Below are 18397 nucleotides of genomic sequence, written 5' to 3'. Positions count from 1 at the left end.
GTCCTTTATTGTAAAGGCTGGTCCTTTATTTCAGAAAGTTGTCCTTTAGATTTATTTTATTTCATTTTATTTATTATATTGATATTGATCTATTGATCTTGATATACCGGTATTTATATTTATTTATAAGGGCCATGGTGGCACAGTGGTTAGAATGCAGGATTGCAGGCTGACTCTGCCTACTGCCAGGAGTTCGATCCTAACCGGCTCAAGGTTGACTCAGCCTTCCATCCTTCTGAAGTCGGTAAAATGAGGACCCAGATTATTGGGGGCAAGATGCTGACTCTGTAAACTGCTTAGAAAGGGCTGTAAAAGCACTATGAAGCGGTATATAAGTCTAAGTGCTATTGCTATTTTCCTGGTCTTGCTCTTGAATTTTTCTTTGTAAAGCAAAGCTACAAACAAGCAATTTTTTTAAAATTAACTTTATTAACCTTAGTCAGATTTGCCCCTTTTTCATCTTTCTCCTTTTCCAGGTTCCTTTTTCCAAGAAAATAAAGTCACCTTATTCTGGCAAGAAGGACTTTCTTAGGAATTCCATTCCCACTTTTGAGCTCGCTGCAGCTGTGAAGTCTACTGCTATTTTCAAAGTGGTAATCGCCTGAAATATACTTCACACATATAAGGAAAAACTAGCATAGAGAAGATAATTATCTATCTGCTTGAAGGGGTTTATTCTATAATGTTGGAAGATTTAAAGTTTGATCCAGTGGTGAAATCCAAATTTTTTTACTACCGGTTCTGTGGGCGTGGCTTGGTGGGCATGGTGTGGCTTGGTGGGAGTGGCTTGATGGGCATGGCAGGGAAAGGATATTGCAAAAATCTCCATTCCCACTGCACTCCAGGGGAAGAATACTGAAAAATCCCCATTCCCTCCCCACTCCTGGGGGAAGGATATTGCAAAATCTCCATTCCCACCCCACTCTGGGACCAGCCAGAGGTGGTATTTGCTGGTTCTCCGAACTATTCAAAATTTCTGCTACCGGTTCTCCAGAACCTGTCAGAACCTGCTGGATTTCACCCCTGGTTTGATCCCAAGTGAGATGACTCAATTAATTGGGCCTCGAAGGGTCACAAGAACAAAAATGAGCATTTGACATTTGCTAAAGTCTTATAAAATAGAACAAAGAATATTTTTTTTTTTGGGGGGGGGGAGAATTATTTGGTGGTTTTGTTAAAAATCAGTAATCAAGTAAAGATACACCTAGAACTGCAAAGTGTCTCTTCTGGGTCTGGAATGGCAAATTGCTGATGTTCCATTTTATTTTGAGGTGACATTTCCTTTCGTAAATCGTTGAAAAGACAGGTTTGGGCAGTGGTGGGCTGCAACCGGTTTAACAACCAGTTCTGTGAGAGTGCTTCACCTAACGTGCTTGCATGCAGCGTTCAAAATACAGCAATTTGAAGCTCAGCTGCTTACCTTCTAAGGCAGCCACAGTAAAAGTAGAATGGCGGAGGCGCAGAAATCAGCTGTGCTGCGTGAATCAGCTGAGCCAGAAAAAAGGAAATATAGGACAGGATAGGGCGGGGGGGGCGGGGCCAGCTGATCATTGGAACTATCAGTTCGTCCGAACTGGTCTGAACCGGCAGCAGCCAACCACTGGGTTTGGGGGAATTTTCTACAGAGATTTAGAATCAGAATAGAGCTGGAAGGGACCTTGGAGGTCTTCTAGTCCAATCCAGAGGTGGGTTTCAGCAGGTTCTGACCAGTTCTGGAGAACCGGTAGTGGAAATTTTGAGTAGTTTGGAGAACTGGTAGTAAAAATTCTGACTGGCCCCGCCCCCATCTATTCTCTGCCTCCCAAGTCCCAGCTGATTGGGAGGAAATGGGGATTTTGCAGTAACCTTCCCCTGGATTGGAGAGTGAATGGAGAGTTTACAGTATCCTTCTCCTGGAGTGGGGAGGGAATGGAGATGTTACAGTATCCTTCCCCTGCCATGCCCACCAAGCCACGCCCACCAAGCCACACCACGCCCACCAAGCCACGCCCACAGAACCAATATTAAAAAATTTTGAAACCCACCACTGGTCCAATCCCCTGCTCAAGCAGGAGACCCATTATATCATTCTGGACAAGTTGGCTGTCCAGTCTCTTCTTGAAAACCTCCAGTGATGGAGGATCCACAATTTCTGAAGTCAAGCCATTCCACCAACTGATTGTTCTCACTGCTAGGAAATTCCTCTTTAATTCTAGTTGGATCTTTCTTTAACTTTTAACTCTTGAAGTTTAAGAATACTCCTTGGTTTGGCCCCAAGATGATTACACTCATCTAGAGGATCACTACATCCCACGTGCAAATAACCGCCAAGGATGCAATAAATATAACAGAAGACTCTAGTGAAGAAAGAATAAGGGATTCCAAAACATGAATGAGAAGATGATTAAGGTGTTAAGGAAAATCTATATCCATGCTATCCATCCAGATCTAGGCTGCTTTCTGGAAGAAAGGACACTCCTCCACTGGACACTCCAGTTGAAATTAGAAGTTAGAGCCTCCTCTCTTGTTCATCAGTAGAAAAACCAAAGACCAAAGTTCAGTAGAAAGAATGGATCTCTGCATGCTGAGACTCCAGAACTAAGGTCATTATTCCAACCTCGGTGACATCCCAAAAACAGATTTCTCAACAGAACCAGAAAAATGATCCTTTATAACATATAAATCTGCCACACCAATTTAGCATGTATTTTATTATATTGCCATAAATAAGTCCGAGAGTGGTTTATCAGCTGGTAATCTGTCACGACAGCAGGGAACAGCGATATAAGTCTTGTCTTTTTATGGAGCCTGTCAACTAATATTTTTAAAAAATATGTTAATTGATTGATGCTTTTGACTGCAAAAAAAATATATATCTACATTTCAAGGCATTTCAAGGATTCTCAAGGAAGAATTACCTTCTGTGACATTTGATAGTTTAATGCAAACAAGACCTTCTTCCTCTAGATTATAGTCCTAACAATGCAACCTCTCCTTGCTTATATTATTCTATGGATGGTCTTCTGTGCTTCTGTCTCCTCCTATCCCCTCTTTCTCTTGAAATCCTAGCAATTCTCCATTCCCTGCTTTTGCTTCTCATTTCAGTTGCATGTTTATTTTCTATTTTACTTATTTTCACTTTAGTCAACTGTTCCTGGAACTCAATAAGAGAGATTATGTTTTGTAATCTCTATGGAATTATGGACTTATAAAGCATGACCATCGCTCTTTAACTGGGGAGATGCCATAGAAAATAATCCCTCCTATTTTCTAGATAATACTGTATCTCTGGATTGAAATGCATCTATCTATCAATCACCTAGCTCTATCTATCTATCTATCTATCTATCTATCTATCTATCTATCTATCTATCTATCTATCTATCTATCTATCTACGTACCTACCTACCTACCATCTATCATTTATCCATCCATCATCTATCTATCTATATATCTATCTATCTATCTATCTATCTATCTATTTATCTATCTACCTACCTACCTACCTACCTACCTACCTACCTACCTACCTACCTACCATCTATCTATCATCTATCTATCTATCTATCTACCTACCTACCTACCATCTATCTATCATCTACCTACCTACCTATCTATCTATCTATCTATCTATCTATCTATCTATCTATCATCTATATCATCTATCTATCGATCGATTGATCAATCAATCAATCAATCAATCATCACCTGGGGTGTTTCTCAAGCATAAAGAAGTGATCGACACTTTTGCACACAAGGTGCCAGGATCAAAACTAGCTGGTGGTACACTTGCAATTGTATCTTTCTATCTGGTGTGAGAAGGATTGGCAACAGTCTTTATGTTCACCTCTAGACTGGATAATCTATCTATCTATCCATCCATCCATCCATTTTATCTATCTATCTATCCATCCATCTATCTATCATCTATCTATCTATCTTATCGTCCATCTATCCATCCATCCATCCATAGTATCTATCTATCTATCTATCTATCTATCTATCTATCTATCTATCATCTATCTATCTATCTATCTATCTATCTATCTATCTATCCATCCATCTATCTATCCATTTTATCTATCTATCTATCCATCCACCTATCATCTATATATCTATCATCATCCATCCATCCATCCATCCATCCATCCATCCATCCATCCATCCATCCATCCATCCATCCATCTACAGTATCTATCTATCTATCTATCTATCTATCTATCTATCTATCTATCTATCCATCCATCCATCCATCCATCCATCCATCCATCCATCCATCCAGGTATTCATCCTTCTATTCCCCACCAGAAATGAAAAAGCTCCTTGGATGAGTAGCGGAACATTTTCAAGGGGAAAAAACAAAACAACCCAAGGAAGTCCAGTTGCCTTTTGAATTGCATCTTTGGGTTCTCTTTTAGGTTGACTCCGGAGCGAATGTAGAACCAGAGCTGAAATTACAGCCTTACTTTTAGGATCCACACAACAACGGAAAGATGGATGCTTACCGCACTCATGAGGGAATCCAGGACGCTAACCGCGAAGGCCGTTCCACAGGCGAAAGGCTGGGTGAGATAGAGTTCTGTGTCAGGATCGTCATCGTCGTCTTGATCCAGGAACTGAACATTAGAATCGTTTACTGAAAAGAAAACGACAACGTATCTCTATCCAGAGTGGATATCGGCAGATAATTTTTATATGCTATATACACGAAGAAGAAACGCAACGCCTGGGTAGAGATGCATCTCGAATGCTTGCATGTTGCTGAAAATGGAATTAAAATGTGTGTGGAATCTGCATTTTGAAAATAATAATAATAATTAGTTCGTCTTTATGGAAGGCGAAGAGTTGGAACCCCTCGGGGGGCTCTGTTAGCATTATTCAGAATGTGTACAGGTAGTTCTCGACTCACAATAGTTCGTTCAAAGTTACAACGGCCCTGAAAAAATTGACCTCTGACCCTTACAGCCATTGGAGCATCCCCCTGGTCACGTGATCAAACTTTGATGCTTGGCAGCTCACTCATCTTTGTGACGGTTGCAGTTTTGAGGGGGTCACGTGATACTCCTTCTGACAAGCAAAGCCAACTGGGGAGCCAGATTCACTCGGCAACCGTGTTATATTAACTTAAACAGCTGCAGTGATTCACATCACAGACGTGGCAAGAAAAAGGTCGTAAAATAGGGGCAAAAGTCACTTAACAAGTGTCTGGCTTAGCAACAGAACTTGGGGGCTCAGTTGGTGTCGTAAGTCGAGGACTACCTGCCTCTAACCACCTTGCCAAGAGATGAGACCAGCTTCAGTTTTACCTGGTCCTGTGGAAAACCCACATAATACTCCCTGGGCTCGAATGCAAATGCATATACAGTAGAATCTCTGGTCACGACCATAATTCATTCCATAACTTTGGTCACAAACTGATTTGGTCGTGACCCAAACCTAATTTTGGAAATTTGGTGCTTACAAAAAAAAAAAAAAAAAGGTGCGCCAGGGGAAATCGGCCGCGGGGAAAAAAAAATGTGACTTTTTTGGTCGGAACCGGATTTGGTCGTGGTCAGAAGCGTTCGTGACCAGAGGTTCTACTAGGAAGCTTCCTAAAAATTACTAGTGGATTTGCCTTCCCTGAGGCCATAAAGGCACATTGAATGAATGGGGGTGGGGGTGGGGGGAGACAGACAAATGGCTGCACAAGACATTGTATGGATGCCTTTGAAGAATGCTTGAGGGGCAAAGTAGAAGACACTAGATGTCTCTTTTTTTGCCTTCCCTTCCCTCTCTTGCTTGTCTTGTGTCTCCAGGTTGTTTGCTTTTTCCTTTCCTTTGCTTCCTCTTATCTTCCCCTTCTTCTTCCTTTTCCTTTCCTTTCCTTCCTTTCTTTTCCTTTCCTTTCCTTTTCCGTCCTGTACTTTACTTTACTTTATTTTCCCCTTCCTTCCATTGTTCTTCCTTTCCCTTCCCTTCCCTTCCCTTCCCTTCCCTTCCCTTCCCTTCCCTTCCCTTCCCTTCCCTTCCCTTCCCTTCCCTTCCCTTCACGTCTTTATCCATCTACTTCCTTCACTTCCCTTCTTTATCCATTTATTTCCTTTCCTTTCCTTTCCTTTCCTTTCCTTTCCTTTCCTTTCCTTTCCTTTCCTTTCCTTTCCTTTCCTTTCCTTTCCTGTCCTGTCCTGTCCTGTCCTGTCCTGTCCTGTCCTGTCCCATCCTTTACTTTACTTTCCCCTTCCTTCCATTGTTCTTTCCTTCATCATAGCAATAGCAATAGCAATAGCACTTAGACTTATATACCGTTTCATAGTGCTTTTACAGCCTTCTCTAAGTGGTTTATAGAGTCAGCCTATTGCCCCCAACAATCTGGGTCCTCATTTTACCCACCTTGGAAGGATGGAAGGCTGAGTCAACCTTGAGCCTGGTGAGATTTGAACTGCCGAACTGCAGCTAACAGTCAGCTGAAGTAGCCTGCAGTACTGCACTCTAACCACTGCGCCACCTCGAATCATTCTTTCCTTTCCTTCTCTTCCTCCCCCTTTCTTCCATCGTATATCCCGTCCCTTTCCTTCCCTCCCCCTTCCTTCCATCATATCTCCCTTCTCTTCTCTTTTCACCCCTTCCCTTTTCTCCCTCTTCTTTCCATTGTATCTCCTTTCCTTTCCTTTTCCTTCTATCGTATCTCCCTCCCTTCCCCCTCCCCTCCCTTCCCCTTCCTTTTCTCTCCCATTCTCCTCCATCTGCATCAACCTGCTCCTTTTCATAACATGACCCGTTTGGAAGGGACCAGACAGGCCATTGGAAGGAACAGTGAAGGACTCCAATTTTTTACACTGTAGGACTCTGACAAATGGCTATTACTTGCACGCACCTGAAAAGGGGACCCCATCACCTCTCTGAGAAATTGGTTCTACTGTCAAACTGCTCTTGTGGTTATGGATTTCTCCCCTCGCATTCAACTGGAATAAATCTTTCTGCCATTATTTCAAGCTTTCCATGCTGACAGAAGAGGTCTTGATCTCCTACATGCTGGGGTTGTATCATACTGTATATTATATATATGCTCAGGGTATTATCACATCCGTCTCAGCTATCTTTTGTCAAGCTAAACCCTCATCTCCAGTCTTATCCCTTCTCTCCTTCTATTTTCTTCTTATTTTGCTCTCTCTATTGCAAGGTGGCAAGGGAGACACATATGCGTGTTATGCAGGGATTAATAGCTAATAAGGACAGAATAATGAATACATGCATATCTGGAGAACACTGGCATATGCACATGTGACAGAATGGATGGTCTATGCATATATCAACAAGTAACGTAAATAGGAGAGTCAAATTCAATATATGGATTAAAGAGATGAGGCCCTGTTTTATCCTCGGACCATTGAAAGAAGGTTGAAGTTTTTGGGCTTGAGGTCTTTCCTCCTCCAAGTTCACGTTTCTACATTTTCAAAAAGACATCTATGTATAGTAGTGGCCAAAATTGTGGAAGCCTTTTGGGAAAAGTGTATTTTTGAGGTTTGATGGCTAATAACACCACTTTTTTTGGAGTTTCAAGATAATAATATTGCACTGCTGGAATGGCTTGGGAATAGCCCAGACCTTAACCCAATTGAAATTATACGGAACTGACTAAAGAAACTTGTTAGTCAGAAGTGACCCAGCAAAATCAGTTCATACATTCAGAGCTTCATCCCAGAACTTGATCATCAAAAATTACACGAGAGGGGAAAAAATGCTTAGAAACACAGTGGTTTTTAGGACATTCAACATGGAAGCTCTGAATGAAAAATTGTTCTCACAAACTAATCAGTGTCTTAAGGGAAGTTTATTTCTTTTTTTCTTTTGCAAATGTTTGTCTTTCTTTTATATGTCTGAGAACTGTTAAAATGTGTCTGTCAAATGGAGGAGGAGGAGGAAGAAGAAGACGAGGGTGAGAAGGAGGAGGAGGAGGAGGAAGAAAGGAGGAAGAGGAGGGGACAGGGAGGAGAAAGAAAAGAGGAAGAAGGAGGAGGATGGGGCAGGGAGGAGGAGGAGGAGGAGGAGGAGGAGGAGGAGGAGGAGGAGGAGGAGGAGGAGGAGGAAAATAATTTAATGTGCAGATGCTATATAAACAGCCAGCAGGCCAGATGAATGTGATCAAAGATGTACCAATGCTGTATGTATGTAGAGAAAAAGAAAAATCATTAAGAGAAGGCAGAACAAGACAGTCCGTTTCAACTGGAATCACAAATAAAACACATTCAAAGTAGCGCTGAGGAGGCAACTCTCCGATGCAGCCAGATGAAAGAAGAAGTAAGCTGAGAGCAGAAACAACAGCGGAGCAACAAGCAGCTGACGTCCAAAAGGAAAGGCGCTTTCTTACCCAATTCGGTTATCATTAGAATCTGAACTCCACTGTTTTTTTCCTGACTGTTTGAAACCAAAGGCAGAAGTTTGCCAGGTTTAGCTAGTAGGTTTTGAGGAGGGGGAGGGGGGAAGGAGAAGGCACAGACAGAGAATACAATGAGGGCGTGAGACAAATAAAGCTGAAAACCAAAATGGAGGCAATAAATGGACAGAAGGATCACAAATCAAGCTTGCCTTTACGATCGAGAAGCAAGAAGAAGCCTTGCAGAATTCACACAGGAAAAAAAAATGAGGATGAGTGAAGGGGCAGCATTCTCAATGCTGCCGCAGAAATGGTTAATTTATTTGAGAACATAAGAGATGGACGAAGGAGACCTCGTTGGCTTCCAACATGCAGGGAGGAAGGCAGCTGGGTATCAAAGTATCACTAGCCCTTGAAGCAGGTCTGGCCCCCTTAGTCCCTCAAATTGAATCTGACTCAGAACAGAATATTCGGAGGGTCCTGCTCAAATTTATAGTAAAGGTAAAGGTAAAGGTTCCCCGCACATATGTGCTAATTGTTCCTGACTTTAGGGGGCAGCGCTCATCTCTGTTTCAAAGCCGAAGACCCAGCACTGTCCGAAGACGTCTCCGTGGTCATGTGGCTGACTAAACGCCAAAGGCGCACCGAACGCTGTTACCTTCCCACCAAAGGTGGTCCTTTCCTTAAGCAAAGGAACTTGCTTAATCATTGTGTGGACATGTGCATACCTCTGTGTGTATGCATGTGTATCATCATCATCATCATCATCATCATCATCATCATCATCATCAATTAACTGCAGAAGGTGTCTTCGTGAAGGTTATAGACCTGTGATGGCGAACTATGGCACGTGTGCCCAAAATGGCACACAGAGCCATGTCGTCTGGCTCATGTGGCCTCGCCCGTTGCTCTTCCGGGTTTCTGGGGCACATGTGCACACGATGATCAGCTGGCCTTTGTGCGCGCAGCAGTGCCGGAAACTGGAAGAGCTGGTCTTCCAGTTTCTGTGTGCGCATGCGTGCCAGCCAGCTGATTGTGTGTGCCATAAACTGGAAGAGGAGCTGCCTGGTGTGCATACATGCACTGGCATGTGCACTGGGCAGCTCCTCTCCTGGGTTGTGTCCCCCGATGAGCGCACGTGCGAGCTCCCTTTTTGGCACTCGGTGCCGAAAAGGTTTGCCATCACCGTTATAGACTATCCTATCTAGTCTAGTGAGAGATAGACTCTTTTGATTTCTAGAGAGAGCGTGACTGGCCCAACTCTTCCAGTTGCCTTCCACACCTCAAGGGAACACTAGAACTTCTTAGTCCATCTCTTTAACCATTACACACCAACAGTTGTGTTGTTGCACTGAGAGAGAACAACTGTTCCAGAATCACCCAGTTGGTTTCCATGCTTAAAGAACACTGAAAGGGTCTTCCTGCTGTTAATCCAGCATTTTAGCAACTACATCATTGGCTCTATGTCTATGTCGGAATTCTGTCGATATACACACCCATATTGTACAACCTTCAGGAGAAAATGCTACACCTTTCCTTACATAAGGCACTCCTTAGGCTGAGAAAAATGAAAAGACAACAGGTTAAAAAGATCCCCAGAGAGCTTACCTAACTCCGTAATAATAGGGATATCGATCCCCGTTGTAATGGAGGGCTGACGGAGAAGACCATGCACTGGACTCTTGTCGGGCGATGACCTGTCCATTCCAGGTGGTGAAAACCCTGTAGAGACCAAAGAAACTGAGATGTTATACTAGGACTCGTAACTCTTAATTACAGAAATATTCGACTAGGAAGCAGCTGTACTGAGATGGTCCTTAGTGGGCCTGTGGACGAGAAGAAATAAGGTCGAGACGATCTGGGACAAGGGTGAACCTGAGCCATTTGCTGTCAACTTGCATCCCCCTGTCCTGTTTACCTCTAATTGTCAGGGTTCCAAGTAGCAGCCCATATGAAATCAAAACTTCAAGGCAGGGTCCCTCAAAATATAGATTTTTGTATAGGATAGTCTGTGCTGCACATGCACGCATGCACCTTTCAGTTTGGGCATGCGCGCATGCGCAATTTGGGTACTCAGTGTCTAAAAGGTTCTCCATCATTGATATACTTACTCTTACTCCATCATTGATATACTCTTACTTATATAAACTATATGCAGTCAAGAAGCCAATCCAAACAAGATGAAAATACTGATGAAAGATATCTTTAAAAAGATGTTGTGCCTCTACTTCCCCATTGGAAGGAATTGTGGTGTTTTTTTTCAAGATGATTCTTCCATGTCTAAGGATACTTTACAACTTATCCAAATATTAAGCAGGTTTGACCTCAGTTAGCTGTTCAAGATAAGCCAAGATTGGGCAAGTGCTGCCATCTAGGGTTAAACTAATTCCCCACTTAGCTAGGTGCTCTCTGTGCAGTATAAACCTTGTATTAATCATGGTTATCAGAAATAGTAACTAGTAAGGAGTTTGTGTCACCCAAAGTTGATTTGATTGGGAAGTTAATTTAATCCTGTTTTGGGCTGAATCAAAGGAACACCAAAAAGGATGTCTGTTGGCCTAATTATCCCATAGGTCTATTTGACTATGTTACTTTGGAGTTTCCATGATGTACTTCCAATTCAACCTTCCACTAGAAAATTCCAAATGATTTTGCTTAAGAGAATCATTTGGAAAGCTGGAATCACATCTTTTAATACTTTCATTGAAGGAAAATGTTCAGGCTTGGGAAAATGGTGACTGGTTACCCATCAATATAAATAATAATAATAATAATAATAATAATAATAATAATAATAATAATAATAATAATAACAACAACAACAACAACAACAACAACAACAACAACAACAACAACAACTTTATTCATTAAACATGAAACTCAGTCAACTGAACATTCAAAAATGCATCACAAATATCATTGACTGGTGCTAATGGTTGATACGGGTTGCTGCCAGCATCCTAGCTATCAACCAAGTACCTTCTTAAGATGTACTATTATTATTATTAATAATAACAATAGCACATCTAATAATTAATAATAATAATTATTATTATTCTTAAGACCATTAGCACCAGTCAATAGTATTTGTGATGCATTTTTGAATGTTCAGTTGACTTAGTTTCATGTTTAATGAATAAAGTAAATAACAACAACAACAACAACAACAACAACACACCAGATATCACAGTTGTCAAAAACCAAAACGTACAATTTATTGATATCACAGTACCAGGAGACGCCAGAGGCGAAGAAAAAACTGGGAAAAAAATCATGAAATATTGCGACCTGGCCATCGAAACGATGCGATTAGAGCTAGAGCTAATAATTTTAATTGGGTTCGAAAGGAGTAAATAAAATTCCATTATACTGTGCCATATCTATAAGTTTACATATTACTCTCTGGGAATCAGCGGCACTCTTTTTTTTACAAAATTGGTTCTTTTATACAAAGAGGCATATAATTGCAAAGTATTATTGTTTCAACTTTTCTAAAAAGCAGGAGGTCAAAGAAAGCCAGAAAGGTGCTTTTTTCTCCCCAACTTTCAGAAAATTCCTCTTTGTTGCCTGCCTTTCAGCTTGCAGCATAAATTTTAGATGCTGTCTGTTTTCTTCCTTCAGAAAAAAAAAAAAAGAAAAAGAAAAAGTCAAGGCAACCTAAACTGTTTTATCACAACTTTCATTTGAAATTATGAAAAACTGCAAGTGACAGCTGGGTGAATTCAGTGAATGTGAAGTTTTTGAATTCCTTCGGCTTGACAAGTAAACACCTTAAATCGCTAATGCTAGATATGCATTATACATGGCCTGTATTTTGACATCCATCACCAAATGCTGACTAGAGAAAATACTGATTTGCACCCATAAAGCAAGAAAAAATTCAGGTCACAGAATATTAGGAAAACAATATTTCATTACAGCATCAGAAACACGCTAAGTCATGAGATGTAAAAGCTGCCTGGAGTATGGAAACGTTTTCTTCTATTTCATAGGCCTTTCCTTCTTTCCTTTCTTCCCCTCTCTTCCTTCCTCTTCCTTTCTTCCCCTCCATCCCTTTCTCCCTCCCTCCCTTCCCCTCTCCTCATTCGTTCCTCCCTCCCTCTTCCTTCCTTCCCCTCCCTCCCTCTTCCCCTCCCTTCTTTCCTTCCTCTTCCTTTCTTCCCCTCCCTTCCTTCCTCTTCCTTTCTTTTCCTCTATCCCTTTCTCTCTCCCTTCCTTCCCATTTGTCCCTCTATCACTCCTCCCCCCCTCCCCTCCTCCTCCTTCCCACCCTTCCTTCCTCCCCCTTCCTCTTCCTTTCTTCCCCTCTCTTCCTTCCTCTTCCTTTTTTCCTCTCCATCCCTTTCTCCCTCCCTCCCTTCCCCTCTCCTCATTCGTTCCTTCCTCTTCCTTCCTTCCCCTCCCTCCCTCTTCCCCTCCCTCCCTTCCTCTTCCTTTCTTTCCCTCTATCCCTTTGTCTGTCCCTTCCTTCCCATTTGTCCCTCTATCCCTCCCTCCCCTTCCCCTCCCCTCCTCCTCCTTCTCACCCTTCCTTCCTCTCCCTTCCTCTTCCTTTCTTCCCCTTTCTTCCTTCCTCTTCCTTTCTTTCCCTCCATGCCTTTGTCCCTTCCTTCCCCTCCCCTCCTCTTTCTTTCCTTCCTTTCTTTTCCTCTCTTCCTTCCTCTTCCTTTCTTTCCCTCCCTCCCTTCCTTCCCCTTTGTCCCTTTGTCCCTCCTTCCCTCCTTTCTCCTCCCTCCCATTAAGTGGGTAGAGATGCATCCTACAGACAGATCTTCCTATTCCAGGGGAGAAGAATTAGGATTAGTTAAAAATCACAAAGAAGTAGTGAAAGGTCTGCTAGAAACTCTGAAATCAATGCAAATGTCATAAGGGATAATTGGTAACTGGCAATAAGGCCACCAGAGTTGGGTGTCCAATCGGTGTAAAGACTTAGAATAATAAGAAAGTGATGTCTCATTTCTTTGCAATGTTGCTCTCTTTCTCTCTCTAATCTCTATCTCCATGCATGTATTGTGCTCTAGTATGAGCCACAACATGTACAACTATCCAGTGATGGGATTCAAATAACTTAACAACCAGTTCTCTGCTTTATGACCGTCTGGGTGGGCGTGGCCATGGTGGGCATGTCCATGGGGTGTAACAGGCAGCACTCAGCCTCCTGCACTCCCCTGGGAACAAAAACGGGCCGCGGGTGGGGGTGGGGTCGTGCCGCAAACCCCCTCCCCCCATTTTGGGTCTAAAAGGCCTCCCTGCACTTGCCTGGGAGCCAAAATGGCTTGTGGAGACTTCTGGACAGCCATTCAAAAGTGCCCTTTTAGCTAAGATATGTATTGTTATGATGGCTGCTCATCAGAGGTGGTATTCACCCGGTTCAGACCGGTTCGCCCGACATGGTAGCGGAAATCACCGATGGGCCTGTCCACCCAACCTGGCTCTATGCCATCCTATTTAGGCACATTTTTGAGGCCCAGCGCATGCGTGGAAGGCACGCGGGCCAGCAAAGCACATACGTGGAAGGCTGGGCACATGCGTGGACATTTGCGAACCGGTAGGAAAAGTAAGTGAATACCAGCTCTGCTGTTCTTTTTTCAAATTGCTCATGAAATAAACCAAAACTTACAGTAAGAATTGTGGTTTTGTGTTGCTGTCTTTTGTTTCTTTGATTGGAGTTTTCGATGACAATGTGATCCCGATTCTATCCCTAATGAACGAAAAGAATTCACCAACGGTTCAAAAAAAGTGGCCGTTCTTTAACGTGTTTAATCGTACAGGCCGTATTCAACAAATTCTCCACTAAAGATCTCCCTGCTTCTGACACTCTACCATCTCCATATTTACTTTCCCCAAACACCAATGCTCTTGGAAGGGACGTCTAGAGCAGGGGTCTCCAAGCTTTGCAACTTTAAGACTTGTGGACTTCAACTCCCAGAATTCCTCAGCCAGCTTTGCTTTAAGACTTGTGGACTTCAACTCTCCCAGAATTCCTCAGCCAGCTTTGCTTTCCCAGGAAAAGGTTGCCAAGGTTGGAGACCCTTGGTCTAGAGGGCATGACATCCAAAAGATAATATGGTGGCTACAATCAAGGCTCTGTCCATTTAGTTTTGGTGAGTCCCAGAATACAACGCTCATAATTCCTATTCAGATTGGCATCTGTAATTTTATATATTATGGAAAACACATCAATGGACGTGCCAAGCTGCTGAAATTTCAAAACTATATGAGCATTCTGCATTTTTAAACTCTTAGTACTGCGACGTTAATACAGATGGTTGCAATTCAATTTTTAAACAGTACATTAAGCTTAGATCTGTCTGATCTGAGCCTAGATATTGTCTGATCTCAACCTCTCTTTTTATACAAGCTAATTCAAAGGCTGAGAACTGACTGCCAAAAACTGCTGAAACACATTTAGTTTAACAACTGCTACAATATTTAGAGGATTCAGCAGTTTCGGCTCATACACTGTTATCAGAAACTTAAAAAGAGAACACAATTTAAAAATGTTTGCCTTTTTATAGAGCTTAATGCATGCATAAAGTATATTTAAAACAAATCAAAATTTGTTCCAGGTTCTCCCTAATTTTCAAATATCTATCTTACAAAAGCTCACTGTCACCTCACTGCGATTTCAGATAATATTCTCTGAATTGGTATTTTTTTTTTAAAAAAAAATAATAAACCAATTGTTTCATTCTCACTCTTTTCTGAAAATCTGTTCCTTCAAACACTGTTCCTGTAATCCTCCCTGCTCCCATCAAATGGATGTACTAATTTTCTCTTTGTCTCTATTTAAACTTATTTCTTTTACTGATGAAGCCAGCTGATGAGAACAATTTAGTACAGAAATTAAGGGACTGTAGAAATTAAAGCATTAACAGGTAAGCCATTAGTAAATTTACCTGATATGGAAAACAGCTAACACACAGTGGTTGAATGATATATTTTTTTTAAAAAAAAGTTTATTTTTTTCTCATAAACATATCCTAAATGTACAATTTCTTATCTAACATACATATTTTCTTTTAACTTTCATACTAATACAATCTTCATCCTAAACAATTTAATTATATTTGGGGTTGCTCTTCTACCATTTCATCTCCCTTGTTTTACAACAATCCTTCTTCTCCCTCTCCTCTTTCCTTTCCCTCCGTTCTTCCATCTACTCTTCTACTTTCTTCTTTCCTCCTCCCCTTCTCCTTCTCTCCTTCCCCTTCCTTTCCCCCACACCTCCCTTCTTCCTCCCTTCTAACCGTCTCTCCTACTCTTGTTTCCCCTCTTTCTTCCTCTCCTTTTCCTTTTCTTCTTTCCCTCTCTCTCCTTCCTTGCTGTTGAATGATATTTAAAGATGCAAAAAAGTTTCATATTTTAAAAGAAATCTAACACAGCCATAAAAAGAACGCAGCAACACAAATATATCCATATATTTACACTAGATCATTTATCTTCTTCAGAAAACTTCCAGAAATAAGTCTACTGCTTTGGGAGTGCTTTTTTCCTCACCATTTAAAAAAAAAAATTCTAGATTTTTTTCTTCTTCTTTCTCTACAAATATCTATTGATTTGTTGTGCACTCATGCTACGCCAGATGCCCTTCCTAACTTCTAACTAAACAGAAGAACAAATTGAATCAACAGAACATGCTATACTTTATTGTCCCTTCTATGCAGGAGCATGCCAGGAGTTATTATTTCCACTTTCTATTAAAAACCTTGTTCATTCTAATTCATTTTATCTGAAGCTCAATCTGACTCCATCTCTCTGTCTACAGCCAAGTACTGCTCAGCAGTCTGCACTACATGGTGTAGGATTAACTCTAACCGCTCTTAGATATTTTAGTGTGTATGTATGTATGTGCACACACACACACACATTTCTTTTCTTTTGTATTTTATTTTAATTAACTAGGCTGAGCCCGAGGGAAGAGTCAAATATGTCATCAGTCTCGAGTCCCTTCACGCCCACAAGAAACCTAAGTCCAACCCATCTTGAATCCCGTTGATTCTTATCTACCGCCAAATTTGTTTTCACTGTTAGTAGTTCAGATTCTTGTTGCTTAAACCCTCATATCATTTGAACTGCCTGGTGTTCCTGATTTCCCACGCTTGACTCTATAGTGATTTCTGCATTCTCCATGCTGGCCTATGATTGAATAAATATTTGATTGATTGATAGCAATAGCACTTAGACTTGAAGTGTATACCACTTCACAGTGCTTTACAGTGCTCCCTCTAAGCAGTTTACAGAGTCATAACACTGATCCCAACAATCTGGGTCCTCATTTTACTGACCTCAGAAGGACAGAAGGCTGAATCAACCTTGAACCAGTCAAGATCGAACTCCTGGCAGTGGGCAGAGTTCGCCTGCAATACTGCATTCTAACCACTGCACCACCATGGCTCTAACTTGACATAATATGATAACTTGATAATTGATAACTCACACACAAGAGTTCTAAGTCTAGCCCACCTTGAATTCCATTCTTATCTACTGCCAACTTGCTTTGACCGTTAGTAGTTCGGATTCTTCTAAATGGTTTAAGCTTGCAATAAACTCTGATATTCATTTGAACTGCCTGGATTTACTGATTTCCCACGCTTGACTCTGTGATTTCTGTATTCTACATGCTGGTCTATGACCAAATAAAGATTTGATTGTTTGATAACTTTTTTTGATTCCCCCACCACACATAAAAATGACTTTTTTAAAATGACAATAATACCTTCTAGAACAGTTTACTTGATAACCCAGAATAAAATGGGGTAAGTGTTTTATTCCTTTATAACCATTATTTTAAAGATGGCTGAATTCTGATGAGTTTTTTTATGAGAGATGCTGTATTACATTGTGACTATTTTGGATACTGGTCACTAACTGGGTGGTTCCAGGTGTGGGTTCTACTTATCTTTATTACTGGTTCACAATGGGGCCGCGTGTGCATGCGCAGATGCTTCCTGATGACGTTGGGGTCGGTGGGCGGGAGCCTCCCGCTGGTTTTACTACCGGTTCTTCTGAACTGGTCTGAACCAGGGGCAACCCATCACTGAGTAGTTGAATACCTATTGGTTGTTACTTTATTACAGTTGATTTATTATACTAGTTAAAAGCTCTTAGAAGATTGACGCAGCCTTGAAATTTGGTAAATAAAGGAGTTTATCAAGGCAGCCAGGACGCAAACTTCAAGGTGCATTTTGGTGCTTCCTGCTTAGGCCAAGTGTTTATTAACTCTGTGTCAAACTCAACTAATTTCAGCAAAGTTAGCAAAAGGGAGTTAGGAGAGTTGCACAGGCACATTTCTACAAAATCAATACTTTCAAGATTCCTGAACAAATGAGCTAAGCTCTAGAATGCACCTGCCTTCAAAGCAACTGGCTCAGGGATAACGGTAATCATTATGGGCTGGATGGTTGAAGATGAAGGCCTCTATAGACCAGTCTATAAGTGTCAACCTGTTCTTTCACCACAATATTAATGGTTTTACCCAGTGGTGGGATTCAAAAAATTTAACAACCGGTTATCTGCCCTAATGACCGGCAGGCCGGGCATGGCCATGGTGGGCGTGGCCAGAGGGTGTGACAGGCAGGACGCGGCCTCCTGCACCCCTCTGCAGGGAGCAAAAACAGGCCGCGGGGGGCCACGCCACCCCCCACGCCCCGTTTTGGGCCCAGTAGGCCTCCCTGAAGCCTCCTGGGAGTGAAAATAGGCCATGGGGGGCACGCTGCACTCCCCGCACTCCATTTTGGACCTAGGAGGTCTCCCTGCACTTACCTGGGTGCCAAAATGAGGTGCATGGGGACTCCTGCAAGGGGCAGAGCAGGGAGGGGAGGAGCCAGCCTGCAATTTAACTAGTGGTTTGCCCAATCCAGCTCAAACCGGCTGAATCCCACCACTGGTTTTACCCAGCGCCCTGTTATGTTGGTGTATCTCTAAATGGTAAAATGGCAATTATTCAGATAGAGGTTCATATTCAGACAGAGGTTAAGTTTGAAATAGTTCACCCAATGCAACAAGTCCACAGTGCTAGCAATGAAAGGGAGACCTTACTCTCTTTGTTTCATTGATACAAGG

The 18397-nt window shown here is 41.9% G+C and overlaps 1 protein-coding gene across 1 annotated transcript in view; it reads right to left on the bottom strand.

The window, feature by feature from the left end:
* The window catches only part of KCNMA1 (potassium calcium-activated channel subfamily M alpha 1), a 643121-nt gene that overhangs the window by 20552 nt on the left and 604172 nt on the right, over positions 1 to 18397 (bottom strand). Inside the window, 2 exon segments of the mRNA XM_070946116.1 lie at positions 4485 to 4615; positions 9941 to 10054. Of these exon segments, the coding sequence (XP_070802217.1) occupies positions 4485 to 4615; positions 9941 to 10054 (245 nt within the window).

Source organism: Pituophis catenifer, unplaced genomic scaffold (assembly GCF_029215685.1).
Source record: "Pituophis catenifer annectens isolate HBS135680 unplaced genomic scaffold, rPitCat1.0.hap2 SCAF_6, whole genome shotgun sequence".
Lineage (NCBI taxonomy): Eukaryota > Metazoa > Chordata > Lepidosauria > Squamata > Colubridae > Pituophis > Pituophis catenifer.
The sequence above is the reverse complement of the archived record's forward strand: the minus strand, read 5'-3'. Positions and strand labels throughout refer to the sequence as shown.